Below are 15,616 nucleotides of genomic sequence, written 5' to 3' on the forward strand. Positions count from 1 at the left end.
GCTCGCCATCTGGCCTGTCTCTGGGGTTTTCGGCAAATACTGCACGGAAAAGGGGATGAAACAGGCACAGGTCCACTACAGCGGTTGTGATTGGCAGATGCGAAGCTGACAGGGGAGAACTGCTGCTGGACAACAACCTTGGCAAGTTCCGGCTCCGTACATGATCACTTCTTGAACAGTGCATCGGCACGATTACTCTTGGGTATGTACACTCTAATCAATGCATAGTTGTTGCATACGCACGGTTGTATAGGACCGCCAGATTTCATCTCTGTATAATATCTCTCATAGCTTCATGCTTCATGACCTCCCCGCAATTTTCAACACCCAAAGAACACCGATACAACATAGGACTCATATACCGCATTCATGCCGTGTAGTTTAGATGGTGTTGTTCAATCTACGCTCCTTACGGAGAGCCCGGAACTTCTGTCGGGCTTCGTCAAGAGGAATCACAACACCTCTGCTCTGAGTGGCCGTGTCATCACGGTTGCGGATATTGACCGACTTGCCCTCCTTCTCTTCGGCACCAACAACCAGAATGAAGTTGTACTGGGCTAATTGGCCAGTGCGGATCTTCTTCTGGAGAGTGTTTCCACTGAGATCAACGTCAACGTAGAGCTTGTCGTCCTGCAGAATCTGCTGCACCTCCTGGGCGTAGTCGTATACAGCAGGCATGACAGGCACAATCAAGACCTGGCGAGGACTGATCCAAAACGGCCATTTTCCGCCAAAGTGCTCAGTAATGATACCCAAGAATCGCTCGAAACTGCCGATGATGGCACGGTGGATGACAACGGGGCGGGCACGGCCTGGTCCGGGCTCGTTATACTTGGGGTCCGTCTCCTTCTTCTCCTCTTCTTGAGCGGCGGCCTGGCTCTTTTCGCCCGTCATGTATTCGAGCTTGAAGTTAAGGGGTGCCTGGTAGTCAAGCTGGATAGTAGCACATTGGAACTCTCTGTTGAGAGCATCGGCAATCGTAATATCGATTTTGGGGCCGTAGAATGCACCATCACCTTCATCGATGATCCAGTCATTACCCTTGAATTTGGTCAAGGCTTTTTTGAGTTGTTCTTCGGCGTAATCCCACGTCTCGAGTTCACCAAGATACTTCTCTGGGCGGGTAGAAAGCTTCAGCTTGAAGGTGAAACCGAAGAGCCCATAGATACATTGGAGGAAGTCAAAAAGACCTTCAATTTCCGACACAATCTTGACGATGTCAGTACTAGGACTTCAAGAGAGCCGATTAGGGCTGGCTCTGAAAACAAATACTCACCTGTTCCTGGGTACAGAAAATGTGGGTATCATCTTGCTGGAACTTCCGAACACGAGTAAGACCGTGCAGCGCTCCCGATGCTTCGTTTCTGTGCAAGACACCGAAATCCGCAATTCGCATCGGAAGCTCTCTGTAGCTTCGTTCACGGTGGCCAAAGAGAAGGAAGTGACCAGGGCAGTTCATGGGCTTAAGACCCCATTCCCTCTTTTCAACGTCAAGCTTGAACATGTCGTCCTTGTAATGAGCCCAGTGGCCAGATGTCTTCCATAGGCCAACGTCATACATGTTTGGCGTCTGGACTTCTTGGTATCCTCGCTTGCGGTACTCCGAACGAAGGAGGGACTGGAGAGCATTGAAAATTCTGACACCGTTGGGTAGCAAGAACGGGCAACCGGGTGACGCTTCATCGAAGAAGAAAAGCTCTTGCTCTTTGGCGATCCTCAAATGGTTTCGCTTTTCAGCCTCCTCCAAGAACTTAAGGTGCTCCTGCATCTGCTTCTTATCCGGGAAGGCAACACCACGGATACGTTGTAGAGAATCGTTGCTCTGGTCACCCAGGAAGTAGGCAGAGGAGTTCTGCAAGAGAATCAGTATACCAGACTCACAGAGTTAACTCATCGGATACCGCTAACCTGCATAATCTTGAAAGTCTTGACCTTGCCCGTGCTCTGGATATGAGGGCCCCTGCAGAGATCGACAAGCGTACCGCATCGGTAAACAGTGCTCTTCTCTCCAGTCACAAGCTTGTCAATATAGTGCAGCTTGTACTTGCTGTACGCAAACATCTTCTTGAGGTTCTCCTTGGTAACCTCCAGTCTGTCGAAACTCTGCTTCTCCTTGAAAATCTTAGATGCTCTGTTGTCAAGGACCTTCCAATCTGTCTCTTTAACGACACGGCTGCGAAAGATATTAGTAACTGCTAGGGAGGCGCAGGGGCAAGTTAGACGAAATGCTTACCTATCAGGCATGGCCATGTCGTAGAAGAAGCCTTGAGGGGTAGGCGGCCCGTGAGAAAGGAGACATCCATACTCGCATTCGCAAGCCTCACCCAGACAGTGAGCGCTTGAGTGCCAGAAAACCTCCCTACCCTCTGGGTCGCTGAACGGAACATAAGACACGGTACATTCGCCCTCCAATGGGCGACCCAGATCCCAGAGTTGACCATCAACCTTTGAAATAACGACTTCAGCGCTCACTTCTTTGGGGACGTGCTTAAGCAGCTGTGCTGGGGTGGTTTCCCAAGCCTTCGCGGGGATAACAGAGGTATTTCCGTCACCGAGGCTAAGCGTAACATTGATGTCGGAATGGGGCTTGTTTTTGACTTCTTCGAGATGCTCCTGCCATAGTTGCTCAAAAAGATTGTTGCGTTCGATAATAAAATCCGGAAGCGAGTCGGCACCTAGAGTAATAGCCTAGTCAGGAGGGGCTCTAGGAGCATTCCGCGGGGTAGGTATAGGACTCACTGCCAGATTTCGCCTCAGCGGCAGGCCTAACAGGCAAGTCCTTGGGGGCGTCGGAAGCCATAGTTATACTCCTCAACGCTGACCAAAGATCTGGGAAGGTGAACAGCGGAAATCGAGGAATTCTCGTAGCGACAAATGTTTCTTCCGTGACTCAAACCTCTCGACCCCAATCTGTGAAATATTCGGAAGGCGGTGTACCACGTGATTTTAAACTGCCCTGCGGCTAGCGACACTTTACCCTTTCGAGGCTCCCACGGTTTGAAAACTTCTCCGCGATCAGTCCGCAGAAGGTCGACAAGAACAACTACAACATCAAAATGTCATTTCGCGGAGGCGGTCGTGGCGGCTTTTCCGGCCGTGGTGGAGGTTTCGGTGGCCGTGGAGGTGAGCAAAAAGTCGCAATTGAGGCCAGAGATGGCTTTTGCTCAGAGCTAACAAAAATTTTCTCGAATAGGCCGGGGAGGATTCCAGCAGTCTTACGGACCCCCAGATCAAGTGCTAGGTGAACATTCGTATTGAAACGAATTTGGAAGGGATATTCGGCTAATGCGATATCAGAGATGGGTACTGTCATGCATGCCTGTGAAGGCGAGATGGTCTGCGAATCTATCAACCCGAAGATTCCGTACTTCAATGCCCCAATTTATTTGGAGAACAAGGTGCGATACGGGAAAAATGGCGACCCAAGACAATTTTACTAACAAGTTTCTTTTGATAGACTCCCATTGGCAAGATCGACGAAGTCCTAGGTCCCATCAACCAAGTATATTTCACCATCAAGCCCCAGGAAGGAATCGTCGCGACCTCGTTCAAGCCCGGCGACAAGGTCTTCATCGGCGGCGACAAGCTCCTTCCGATTGAGAAGTATGCGTCCTAATATCCGAATCAGGCAACTGGCCGCTAACCAGCTATAATAGGTTCCTTCCCAAGCCTAAGCCTCCTCCAGGTAAAACCTCAAGTCTTCCGACATCGCAAAATGTGCTTATTTCTAACAACTTATTTAGGTTCCAAGCCAAAGAAGGCAGTCGGAGCTCGTGGTGGCGGCCGCGGTGGCCGCGGTGGTGGTCGTGGATTCGGTGGTGGCTTTGGCGCTCCTCGCGGTCGCGGTGGTGCCCCCAGAGGACGCGGTGGCCCTCGTGGTGGAGGCGGATTCCGTGGTGGTGGTGGATTCGGCGGTGGTGGTGGATTCGGTGGAAGAGGAGGTGGCCGAGGAGCACCTCGCGGTGGTGGTGGCTTCCGGCGTTAGACCATGGACAGCCTGGGCCTGTCTGTCGTTACCTCGTCCTGTCTTATTACGGCGTTTTGGGAACACGGGATTTCATGTCGACCTAATTTTGACTGTGGTCAGAAAGAAAATTGATAGTATTGTGCTTCGAATTCTGTAATGTGATATGAGTCTTCTTCATGATGTGCTTGCTGAAGATCAGTTGAGCAGTAGTTCATTGACGGTCGTGCGAATTGTATACGAATTGTATACGTGGGCTACAGCCAGTACTCCAATTCCAGAGTTTAGAAATACTCTTATGAACCTATCTATAATTATGTGTCGGTTTTGTCCATGTATCATGCTGGATCTCAACTGTTCAACAAATTACAAAATGCATTGATAAAACGTGGCTGGGTGTGGCGCAGCAGCAAACAATCATGGATGACGTCTAGCCGCACTGCACTGCGTTAAGCCTGAAAAGAAGCGAGACCTCTGCACGTGAAGCGTCAACACATCCTCATCCAGACTGCGATTGCCAACCTAGATTTGCTCTCTACCTAAGCACCAATCATTTATACTGTATTCTAGACTTTTTATCTTTTGCTTATAATCTTCTTGCCTCGTCTTTCCTCGAATGAGCATGTCTCGAAGGACCTCCGCCATGCCTGCGAACTCGTCTACAAACAGCGGTGGCTCAACGAGCGCTGACGGAGGTATGTTGGGACCGGCATAGCTGAGTGCTGTTCAGGAGACTTACTGATGGCATTACGTAGGCCAGGAGAAGCAAAAGATGCTTTTGGGCTCGGATGCTGGTCACTTCAGTATGGTCAAGTTAGTCTCCCGAAATCCGTTGATCGGCGGGGACAGGTGCTTATTGCTATCCATATACTATAGGGCCCTACATCTGGCGGATCTCGTAACTGAACTCAATGGTAAAGAACAGTCACTAATCTCTTTGGTGGATTTTATCCGTGCTAACCTTGACCACTAGGATTCTGCGGAGGCAAGTCCGACTACCGACCTCGAGATATCTACGAATGACCACTAACCAGTTCACCACAGTAATGTCCGTCTTTTCATCCCTGCGCTACTGCCTCGGTGATCCCCATGACCACGGCGCTATCTGGGCCGCTCTCGGATTTATGCCTTTCGGTCTCTTTTTCGATTTCATGGACGGGAGGATTGCAAGATGGAGGAAGAAGTCATCTCTCATGGGACAAGAATTGGATTCTCTGGCAGACCTGGTAGGTCTAATACTCTCGCCGATAACACCGGAAACTAAACGGCTATTCTTTAGATTTCCTTCGGTATGGCCCCGGCCGCAGCTGCATTCGCTCTGGGAATCCGAACGCCTCTCGATCACCTATTCCTTACATTCTTCGTGCTCTGCGGCTTAACACGTCTCGCTCGCTTCAATGTGACCGCCGCGGTTCTTCCTAAAGACAAAACCGGCAAGTCGAAATACTTCGAGGGCACGCCGATTCCCACTACGTTAAGTATTGTTGGATTGATGGCCTACTGGGTATCGCAAGAATGGATTTTGGAAGATATCCCGCTAGGCCTTGCTGCCCAGGGCACGCTGTTCGAATTCCACCCCATCGTCTTGCTCTTTGTTCTGCACGGGTGTCTCATGGTCAGCAAGACCCTGCATATCCCGAAGCCATAGACACTTGACGAGTTTCATGAAACACTTTCCTAACTAGAGATGTATCATGAGCATACCTATATATGAGTGGGTGGGAGCGCAACAAGAGGAATACAAAACATCTCTTGGAGATAACGTGGCCGAAAACGAATGGCATGACCTGCACGAATGAGGACTCCTTTTGATTGTGCGGTTTGTTGCGTCGTGTATCATTATACATAAAAGAAAAGAGAAAAAACAAACTTTATTATTATAGGTACCGAGATAATTGATGGATCCAACACATGTTCAGCTTCCCATGGGTGAATAGATATTTTTATCTAAACGGATAACTTCCTAGTCTTTTATGTCAATGAAATACCTACATATGGCTTGCTACTATGCGTTCTTAGAGAAATCCTAGTTATCATCGACCTGTCTATACAACTCTTGAATTTACGAAACAATGTTAGTGCTTGTGCCTCATCGATGAATGCTGATGACGCCAGAAATCCTCGGGTTTAGTATGAATTATTTAATTCATCAGGAGCCGAACATTGAAACATTCTGTTAGGGGCTGTCTCAATGCTTGCGTAGCAACCAACCATAGTGTTAAAGCAATGGCGACCTGGTGATTCTTCACCGAGCACAGGATTAGGTTCCCTATATTCCGTATTTTATAGATATCCATATCCGTGCCTGGTTCAGGTAGGGTCGCCGGGCGAGAGTCGGATGAGACTGGAAGTTATAGTAGCGAACCTTGAACCCTGCGTTCTTAAGAAAAGTCTCAGACCGCCGTCAAAAATGGCGTAACTGGCGTGTTTCATATTGGAAGGACACTTCCCCAGGTGTCAGGAAATGGTATCAACTATCAAGGGATCAAAGCCCGAGGTACAGTAACTGAGCGATATGGCACGACACGTGACTCTGTTCGTGCCTGGCGTTCCGAGGGACGGCAGGTCGGGATCGCCCGCTTGTTCAAGGCAGAGCCATGGAATCTTCTCTGCGCATTCTTGGGTCAGAAAATTGACGTCAATTCAAGGATATGGTTGCACTCTATCACATTCACTCTATGATAGAGAGGCGAACAATCAACATTTTGGCGGATCCTTGTGTCCTTGAATTGGCCTCCGCCTGTGAAACTGGGGCAAACGACCCAACGTGATCGGCGTCAAATCCATCGCGTTTTCATCCAATCTCGGCGTTGGTGACTGCGCGATGACTGGGTCAGATGCACATCATCTCTTTGTTATTGGCTTGCATGTGCACCTCAGGATCAAAAAGGGCTGAGCTGGCGACTCGCTGATTCTTCAACTGACAACAGGGCAAACACTGAACAGCACATTTGTCATTTGGTCCTGCCGCCCTGAAGTCGGGCTGCAGTTGTCCTTGCAGACTGGCACTGTCTTCTGCATAAGTGGTGCGCTCGAGACGGGCGGTTGAGACATGGACGTAGCGGTTGCCCCGGTTAACATTCGAGGCCGCGTAAGATGTCTTTTGTGAGATTTCTATCTCAACTACCCGTGGCTGAGACACGGTCAAGTTGTCAACGTGAGAGCCTTCTGGCAGAGCGGCCCAGGGATAGACTCCGTCGCTGGAATGGAGTGTCGTCAAGACGAGACATGGTCCCCCTCCTTTCATCAAACCAAGGCCACGGCGAAATTCGTCACAAGTCGCGATCTATTCCCCATCAGGATGAGCGACGGGTGAGGTGGCCCAAAGGAGAAAAGTCGAAGCGATCTCGAAATATCTCGGCTGCTGATTGGCCCAGCACGCACTGGTGCGCGGGACGCAAAATTACCACGGTTACGCATCCCAAGGTAATGACCCGTCGCAGCCGTCTGGAACCCATAGTAAAGCACAGGAGAGTTCAATGGATACTGGTACGGTACGGTACGGCTTGCCAGGGACAAGGGACTCACGGGCCCGCTGCAAGTGCAGGTGCTGCATCCACCACTCCATCACGACACTCACTCATCATCCACTCCTCCAGTCGCTCTCTTCTCTCCCTTTCCATCAATTCTCCTTCCTTGCAGTTGTTCGATCGACTGAAGGGCACGCTCGTTTATTTCCTCCGTTCTTGTTTGGCTTTCAGCACCTTCTGGATTGCTGATTGTTTTCCCGACTCTCGTTTGGTCGTATTGACCCCTGATTTGTTTTGGTACAGGGACTCTGCGTTGGGTCGCACCGAGGACGCTTTTCGAGGCGGACTGTCGTTCGAGTCACAAGTCCATCTATATACGTCTCAGGCACCTCCATCAACCCCGTGGCCATCCCCCTTGTTGTGGCCGACTGTCAGCGACCGTTGAGAGCTCCATCCGAAAGGGCTGTTTGAAACACTCGGTCCCCGCCAGATACCGCTTCTCCAGGAACCCTTGTCGCACGAAAAATTTACCTAGATCCCCAACTTGCTTCTCTCGCTATCTTGGTCTTCCCTCTTACTACGATACTACGTCGACGATTTGAAAGAGTTGCGCCGGCCGTTCTCTATCTGTCGTTGGACAACCTAATTTGAAAGCAACTGCCGCCTCAGTTGTATCCCTTTACCCTTCCAGCAGCCCAATAACTCGTTTTTTTTTTCCGCACTACAATATGAAGCCCTTCACATTCTCTTCGGTCTTCGCGACCGCCGTCCTCCTTCTCGCCGAAAGCTCATCAGTTGCCGCCGCCGCAGAGCAAACATATATTGGCTGCTTCTCGAGCTCCAAACCCCTTGAGGACAAGGGTAGCTATCAGTACCAAAGTAACGGATACTGCATGAACCTTTGTTACGGCGAGGGCAAGGCTGTCTTTGGCTTGTACAACAAGGACCACTGTCTCTGTGGTGATATGATTCCCGCGAAATCTAGCAAGGAGTCGGATGATGAATGTGACAAGCCGTGTGCCGCCTGGCCCATGGTCATGTGTAAGACCCTCTTCCACTTGGAGATTTCTAGACAACGACTAACTTCTCTCTTCTCTTGCAGGCGGTGGATCTGACGCATATTCAATCTACCTCACCAATTATAAAGAGAACGTCGCGTACTATTCGGATTCGGATTCATCATCCACCTCCAACAACTCTTCATCAACAAGCGGCTCGTCTGCGACAGATACGGGTAGTGCTTCTACCTCCACTGCTGGGGGTGCCGAGATGGCGACTTCCACAGGCTCGTCAGACAGTGAAACCGACGAGAAGGGAGGGCCCAACACTGCTGCCATTGCTGCCGGTGTTGTCATTGGTGTAGTTGGGTTGGCCGCACTTATTGGTGCCGCCTTCTTCCTCTGGCGCTTCAAAAACCGCCACCCGGGCGATCAACGAATGCGCGAAATGAGCAACGTGGAGCAATTCGGCAAGCCCATGTCTCGAGACTCCGCGGCTGACTCTCGTTTCGATGGTGACTTCATGGCTCAGAGGCGCCAGAGCAATGGCAGTATCGACGATGACCGAGACTTTTCTCGTCGGATCTTGCAGGTAACAAACCCTGACCGACACTAGGAGCGTTATATATAAACAGTATGCCATCGATTATCCTCGCGGACTCTTGACGATTGACCTATGCCTCTGGCTTTCTACCTTCACGAACTCGACCTGCCTTTGCTCGTCGAATATTAATTTCGTTCCAAACTTGCGTCCATAAGCCGCCCATCACCGAGTTGCGGTCTCTGGTGAAAGGATCCCCGGTGGGATCCAATGCAGAGCGGCACCTAAGACTCTTGGTCTGGGATAGTAGGTGACGCCGCGGCATCAGGGATCTTTGACTTTTTGGAGGCGTTCGGACATGGGTTGAGCTTTTTTTAATTCAAAATATTTCATATCTATTTTGTTATCGTGTATGTTTTTGAACAGGGAAACATCCACTTGTTCTCATGTTGCTTTGTACTGTATGATATCACTTCGTTCCTTGGTCTTTGAAGTCCTGTCGTATATACCATGCAGTGCTGTTATACCTCCACCATCTGGAAGCCGTAATCTGGGGGTTGATAATCCAACGAGTTTTTGGTACCGAGCATCCAGAACAAAGGATAATACCGACCCGTAGACTGGGCATGTCTGCAGCATAGCTGTCTCTCCGTCAAAACTGCGTATCATCTCATCTACTTACCTCCTTGGCATTGACTACGTACTATCTTACAGTTAGTAAGAGCTATATGCAACACATGTCAACCAACTTACCAGATGAATATATCCATGGTTGACCAGATCCAAGGTGGATATATAAAGCCAATGGGACAGGAGCGACTATATTGCCATAATGTATTTTACTGTAAACCTTGCGTGGTTAGTCGCCTCCATATGGCATCTAATCGTCCGTCGGTTCATGTCCAGGGCATTCGGCGGCCGCTTCGTGTACATATAATACATACATAGCAAGTGTACAAATACTGAATGCACAATATAAGACTTCTTTATTATCCGTAAACTATAGATACGGGAGGTACTGGCATTTCTATATTCATTACTATGCTTGTAGGTATGTGGGCTTGTATTGCAGGTAGGAGTTGTTGCTATTTGCGGAATACTTGAGATTCCTCCCGTCGACTCACGCCACCTTCGTTATTCTATATGTAACTGGGTAAGATATGTATTATTTGGAGCTAAAGCTATATATTTACCTCCAGACAAGTAGCTTATGAGCGTAAAGATGGGACCGAAGGGAAGAAACTGGTGGGTTAAGTCGGTGGTGATTAACTTATATATATATACATACGATTCAACACCAACGAAAGCGACCTTGTCTACCAGCCGGCACAACAGTACCTGCAACTATGTCATAATAACATGTTCTCTGAATAGATAATCCGTGCCAGGAATATAGATTTATAAATGCAAAGTCCGCTTTGGCTTTAGCATAGTGCGGGAAAGAGACACCATCTGACACAGTGAGAATATTGCAACTGAGCATTAATGTATATAAGAACCTAATTACACACTACGAAGCTTTCTACTAACCTACGAATTGACAGAATCTGCATGTCTTCTGCAATTGCATATATGAGTATGTTTCTTTCAGGGCAGAGCTTGATGCATGGACGGCATCTCTCGCCAAAAGCAGCGCGGAGGCGCTGCGATCCTTCATGGTTCCTCAAAGCAAGTTATGAGGAACTGATCGATATAGTCGGAAATGTTTTCCCTTCAGTTCGAGGTTTGTATCCGTTGGCCACTGGGATCGTAGAGGTCTGGGTCGGAGGAAATCGCATCTTGATTGAAGCAAAAGGGGGTAACCCGACCACACCTTTTGCCGTGGACATCTTGCCACGAGTATTGAGAATATATATCTCGCGAAATACTGCCGGCAGGCCCTGACAGGTGGATGGCATGTTTGGGTCCCCGAAAGACGGAATATACCGCGTCTCTCACAGAAATAGAGCCAGCGGGATGCGACTACTACATAATTGTAGATGCTGTGGTTCGCAGGCAGTTCAGGTTTCGAACTTTTTGGGATCCTGCGTTGGGTTAATTAGTGCATGGGTGTATAATGACAGCGCCGGGGATAGACCGAAGTGAATATGAAGAAGGCCATGATAACCCCAGGCCGGATAGTTCTCATCAGAGTGACCTGTATTCAGTCTCCGGTCTCCCCAACCGCTGGGGTCTAGTGTAGATGTGGTGTAGCAAGGCTCGGACATATGTGAAGACCTGGAAGGGGTGAGACGGGGATTTGAAACCACGACATGTTTCTCCTCGATGCGCGCTTGTGATGGGGGCCTCGTCTCGTACAGTTACTGGGGCGTAGAGCGGTCCATCGCGGACTTGGGCATGACATTTGCAAAATGCAGGCTGCAGCGAAGCTGCCTCGTTCTTGACCCGAGGTAGTCCGGTGTTAAAAACGTCTTGCGTATGCTCATATGGTGCAATTTCTGAAGCAAATTAGACCGCTAGAGGGGTTTTGATGGGAAATAAGAGTAAGCCGTCATACCTGATGAGGATAGATAGGTATTCGGCATCAGTATATGCACTATAGAAGTAGTAGATAGGGGTTCATTTCGCGGTGATAATCATCGTGAACGGGTTCAACGGGAGTGATAGTAAGCCACCTTGACTATTGACTATTGAGTTGGAGCCGAGGATCATCAGGACTCAAGAGTTAGGGGCAGGAGTTTCAGGATGTGAAGGATGCAGACATGGAGACAATGGAAATGTCCTCGACAGAGTCGATAAAGTGCGAGATGGAGCGCGAGCCAATGTGCAGCAGCAACGTGCGTTTCTCTCGGATCCAAAGCCGGTTGAGATGACCTGATTGTTCTTGCAGAAAAGACCGAAAAGCACTGCGAAAGATGCTGATCTTCAGCGCGCCGCTGACTTCATATCGATGGCGTCTGGAGGGGTTAATTTGCCTTGTATTATTGCTGCTGGAGTTTAGACTAAACTCCGTTTTCGTTTCTCGCTGACGACCCTGGAGTCTGGCCATGCGGCCCCGCCAATATCAACGGAACATGAGCTATCGACTATAGATCCGTTGTGCAGGTTGTGACATTCGCATAAGACGAATCGCAGGGCATTTGCCAAGAGTGGAAGACATAAGTTGGTGCATTACTGATGATAATGGGCCATTTCGCTGCAGAGATCCGACAGTCCACTGTCCAGAGTACGTCACGGCAAGTGGGAAATGTTGGTTATGTTGGTTATGTTGGTTAATGTTGGCGAACCCCATAAGCTTATTGGATGCAATCCAGGTCATTTCCGGCCAGGATTTCTGCAACATAACCTGAGACTGAACGATGAGGGCCCATGACCCTCATGTCAGACTGTGAAGGAGGGAGCGGATGTTACTATGGAGAAAATGGTTAACTGGGCGCCACCTTGGAGGACAGTGTAGCTTTCCAGACTCTAGGCAGCAAAAATTGCCACCGTCTCCAACTGGCGTTTTCATCAATGGCAAGGAAGTAGGAACGGGGAACGATTGTCAAGCGCCATTTCGTGGGGGTGGGTTGAAGACGCCGGTTGAAAGACGCCGAAAGGTTATCTGTAGCCCGGTGCATTTGTGATTTGACTGACATGGTCGGCGCGCCGAGCTAACGAGTATTGTCCATTCACAAGCGAGCTGATGTGTTATTATTACCAGAACATTATAGTTGAACAAAGTACCAACAGGGTGCCTGCCAGGTCTGCTGATGGTGCAGAACGATTGGCGACGAACACGTGCTGGATTAATATGCTTGCCACTAATTCATGCACCCTGAGATTGGCGATGAGCGGGATTCGCAGAACGACGGATTTCCTGAGCAGGTACCATGCATTGATGGGCGCTATCATTTGACTAGGATTGGAATCCTTCGACGCATTCGTCGCAGATGCTACCGTGGGTTGGCCAAGTCCCAGGAGCGTGGTAACCTGATCAAATCTGTGGCATTGTTCATGTAGCAACAACAAAGAGTCCATGCGACATGCATGCACTGCGTTCCATATCTTTGGATCTGCCTGGTCCGACATTCAAGATGAGCTCAGACCCCAGGCTGATAGGATACCGCGGCATACCAATCCGTGAACATAGTACGGTCGACTGTTGCAGTGCTGGCCCAAGTCCTGGGCGCCAGGAATACGCAGATCGTCAACTAGCGGGAGGGTTCTGCTCGAAGCATGGCTATTGGGTATAGCTCGAGTGCTCGACACAGGGGTCGCTACAATTCACGAACTTCAGGGGCAACTTCTTCCGAGAACTATGTGCTGCAGGGCAGGTTAAGGTCACAGAAAATTTCCGAAGTTTCTGCGTTTAGTTGACGAATCCGATATGATCACGCAACTGTGAAGATGCGGATTTGTCGGGCTGAATTATAGGGCCACAAATCCATGATGTCTTTGCGAACGAGACGACTGACGAGAGCTCCAGAGTACGATCTCCGCAATGATCCGGAACTCAAAAAGACTCGTGGAGGAAAGGGAACTGCCAACCGAAGTGAGCACCATACCAAATCAGAAGTGTGCTTCGTGGCTTTGCCCCATTAAGGTGGATTCTCATTTGCGGGTTGGAATTTGGATCCAACGGGTTGACCCAACATTACTGGAATAGGAGTTGGATAAAAAAATTCCGGAGAGATGATCCCGCTTTCAAAAGTGTCAAGACTAAGAGTTAAGGAGACGGAAATGCCGCCAAGCTTATTTGGTCCCGAAGAGCAACCGTTAAACTAGAAGGACGAAGCGAGGAGCAATATCACTAGCAGCTGGAACCGCGATCATCTTCGGCTGTAAGGTCACTTCATTTGTCGGGCGCTGCAATAGCGGAGGAACAAGAGTCTGTGAACTTGCTGAATCCCAGAGTCCAGGTCCCAGGAGTCAGGAGTCAGGACTCAGGACAGACAACTGACAAGCGAAGCATGGTTCAAGCTAACTTTATTGACCGGTGTGCACGGGTCCCACTTGGCTCGACAGAGATTCTCAAGACGAAGATCTCTGACCGACAACGGAGCTCCGAGCTTTTGGTTGCTTAATGTCTCCTCACTGCTCCGGGCTCCGTGAGACACGGACAAGGACATGAAGTCCGGAGTCCGGATCAGTAGCTCACTGGCCCGAGCTTAAGAGGGGCTCTGGACTTTGGAGTCTGGATGATCTCAACCCAGAAATTCAATTCGTTTCTTGTCAGGTGCTCCCTGTGGGTAATTGACTAATTGTGGATATGGCTTATTTGGTATGTGGTTAGCGCAGTCCAGCAAAGGCCGGAGTGGTTCTGCGGGCAAAACAAGCCAATCCGAGGTCTGCTTGCTCGTCCGAGTCGAGGTTCCCATCTCTTATTGTTGAGTCGTTTACATCCCATCGGTGGGGTTTGGGAAGTCGGTTGAAAGGCGAGAAACTCCAAGATTCCTTGAGACTGACGGGGAGCTGTGCCCAAGTAGTACGTAGTTAGTCTGCCAGACGACCAGAGACACCAACGAGATAAACAAGTCAAGGACGCGTCCATTATACACTGTATGCCATTATGTCTGAGGAGGTGATGACTGAAGATAATATGATGGAACGGATTATTTTCTATGCCCACCAATCAGAGGGTGAAATTGCCGACGAAGCGTGACCGTCCTGCAGCTGAAGGATTGGCATAATCAAAAAGATCCGTCGACTTATCGGGTGAGCGAGTCAAGCACGCGATGATTGGTGTTACATCAACAACACAGCCTTGAAGCTTGGGGGAGCCTGAGGCAAGGCAGATTCGAGTTTCGTCAAAGAAGCTTGACCACGGGGCGCAGCAAGACTAGTACTCGGGTATCCATGGGAAGTTGTGAACCCAGGGGTGTTTCAGGTTTTGAGATCCTTGCATGATGCGAGCCTGCCATGAGACGGCGGACCCATCTATTATTATCACAACAAAGCCGTGAGAGCTTTTGCCAGTGGGAAAGGGAATTGTAAAAATTGTCCACCAACAGTGACTTTGGGTTGAACTTGTTCCCGCAACGTTTCTTACTGGTCGGTGTCAGCAAGAATTTTGAGCGTGGATCATACCAATCCTCCCACTGATCGACCAACGTAATATGGCAGCTATCAAATCGGATTGTTCGCGTTCGCGTTAAGAAGTGCTTCATGCTCCATCGCATTGTTCTGGATCTATCCAGTATCAGACGATGTTCCAATCCATACTCCGTAGATGACTATTATGCCTTCGGGCGGAGGGTTATAATTCTGAGGTTCTCGTTCGTTTTCCGAGAGACTAGTATCCAGCCGCCCGTAGCGTTTGAAACTCGGAAAGGTCCTCCGGAATTTCCAGGTTGCTGTTAAAACGTGGACCCCAGCCAGGCGTCTGGTACGCTAGAAGGTAAGACCAGGCTGCTTCACAAGATCGAGGGTGATCAATCAGGAATGCCAGAGACAGTTACAACCCGAGTTTTAATGTGTTTAGCGCAGCACGCCCAAGTGAGAGGATAAGAATAACTCTGCAGTCCTGTTATCTGCAGCTTGAATTTTGGACTGCAGAACGAACGATGTAAGCCAAACCCCGATTTCCGACAAAGCACCGCGACGGGCGAGGAACAGAAAGGGTGATCTCTGGTTTGTGAATGAACGGACCAATTGTAATCGAATCCAGTTGTTGGATATGTATTAGGCTAGGAGCAGCTAGTGCGTGCATGACTAGGTCCTT

The 15,616-nt window shown here is 49.5% G+C and overlaps 6 protein-coding genes across 6 annotated transcripts; 4 read left to right on the forward strand and 2 right to left on the reverse strand.

The window, feature by feature from the left end:
- Positions 1-62: 62 nt before the first annotated feature.
- Positions 63-2,885, reverse strand: ASPSYDRAFT_864694 (threonine--tRNA ligase THS1). Its single transcript, XM_040851664.1, has 5 exons — positions 2,740-2,885; positions 2,234-2,675; positions 1,909-2,173; positions 1,277-1,852; positions 63-1,209 (listed from the first exon to the last, which is right to left on the reverse strand). Exons 1-5 carry the CDS (start codon positions 2,798-2,800, stop codon positions 382-384), a joined length of 2,172 nt encoding a protein of 723 aa, XP_040703239.1. The 5' UTR covers positions 2,801-2,885; the 3' UTR covers positions 63-381.
- A 171-nt stretch (positions 2,886-3,056) lies between these two features.
- On the forward strand, positions 3,057-3,985 carry ASPSYDRAFT_149594 (H/ACA ribonucleoprotein complex subunit GAR1/NAF1; the record flags this gene model as incomplete). The annotated part of the gene is made up of 6 exons (XM_040841925.1): positions 3,057-3,105; positions 3,194-3,241; positions 3,298-3,398; positions 3,458-3,603; positions 3,657-3,697; positions 3,744-3,985. The coding sequence occupies 6 exons, from the start codon at positions 3,057-3,059 to the stop codon at positions 3,983-3,985; spliced, it is 627 nt and encodes a 208-aa protein (XP_040703240.1).
- A 448-nt stretch (positions 3,986-4,433) lies between these two features.
- Positions 4,434-5,975, forward strand: ASPSYDRAFT_43783 (CDP-diacylglycerol-serine O-phosphatidyltransferase). Its single transcript, XM_040846726.1, has 6 exons — positions 4,434-4,659; positions 4,720-4,777; positions 4,841-4,878; positions 4,938-4,949; positions 5,009-5,190; positions 5,244-5,975. Exons 1-6 carry the CDS (start codon positions 4,608-4,610, stop codon positions 5,610-5,612), a joined length of 711 nt encoding a protein of 236 aa, XP_040703241.1. The 5' UTR covers positions 4,434-4,607; the 3' UTR covers positions 5,613-5,975.
- A 901-nt stretch (positions 5,976-6,876) lies between these two features.
- ASPSYDRAFT_865299 (uncharacterized protein) lies at positions 6,877-8,218 on the forward strand. The gene is made up of 3 exons (XM_040851676.1): positions 6,877-7,390; positions 7,738-8,007; positions 8,212-8,218. The coding sequence occupies exons 1-2, from the start codon at positions 7,061-7,063 to the stop codon at positions 7,903-7,905; spliced, it is 498 nt and encodes a 165-aa protein (XP_040703242.1). The 5' UTR covers positions 6,877-7,060; the 3' UTR covers positions 7,906-8,007; positions 8,212-8,218.
- ASPSYDRAFT_57032 (uncharacterized protein) lies at positions 8,163-9,048 on the forward strand (the record flags this gene model as incomplete). The annotated part of the gene is made up of 2 exons (XM_040849310.1): positions 8,163-8,475; positions 8,537-9,048. The coding sequence occupies 2 exons, from the start codon at positions 8,163-8,165 to the stop codon at positions 9,046-9,048; spliced, it is 825 nt and encodes a 274-aa protein (XP_040703243.1).
- Positions 9,049-11,100: 2,052 nt separating this feature from the next.
- On the reverse strand, positions 11,101-11,498 carry ASPSYDRAFT_88361 (uncharacterized protein; the record flags this gene model as incomplete). The annotated part of the gene is made up of 2 exons (XM_040851996.1): positions 11,101-11,411; positions 11,471-11,498. The coding sequence occupies 2 exons, from the start codon at positions 11,496-11,498 to the stop codon at positions 11,101-11,103; spliced, it is 339 nt and encodes a 112-aa protein (XP_040703244.1).
- Positions 11,499-15,616: the final 4,118 nt, after the last annotated feature.

This window comes from Aspergillus sydowii (assembly GCF_001890705.1).
Source record: "Aspergillus sydowii CBS 593.65 unplaced genomic scaffold ASPSYscaffold_4, whole genome shotgun sequence".
In the NCBI taxonomy this organism is placed as follows: Eukaryota; Fungi; Ascomycota; class Eurotiomycetes; order Eurotiales; family Aspergillaceae; genus Aspergillus; species Aspergillus sydowii.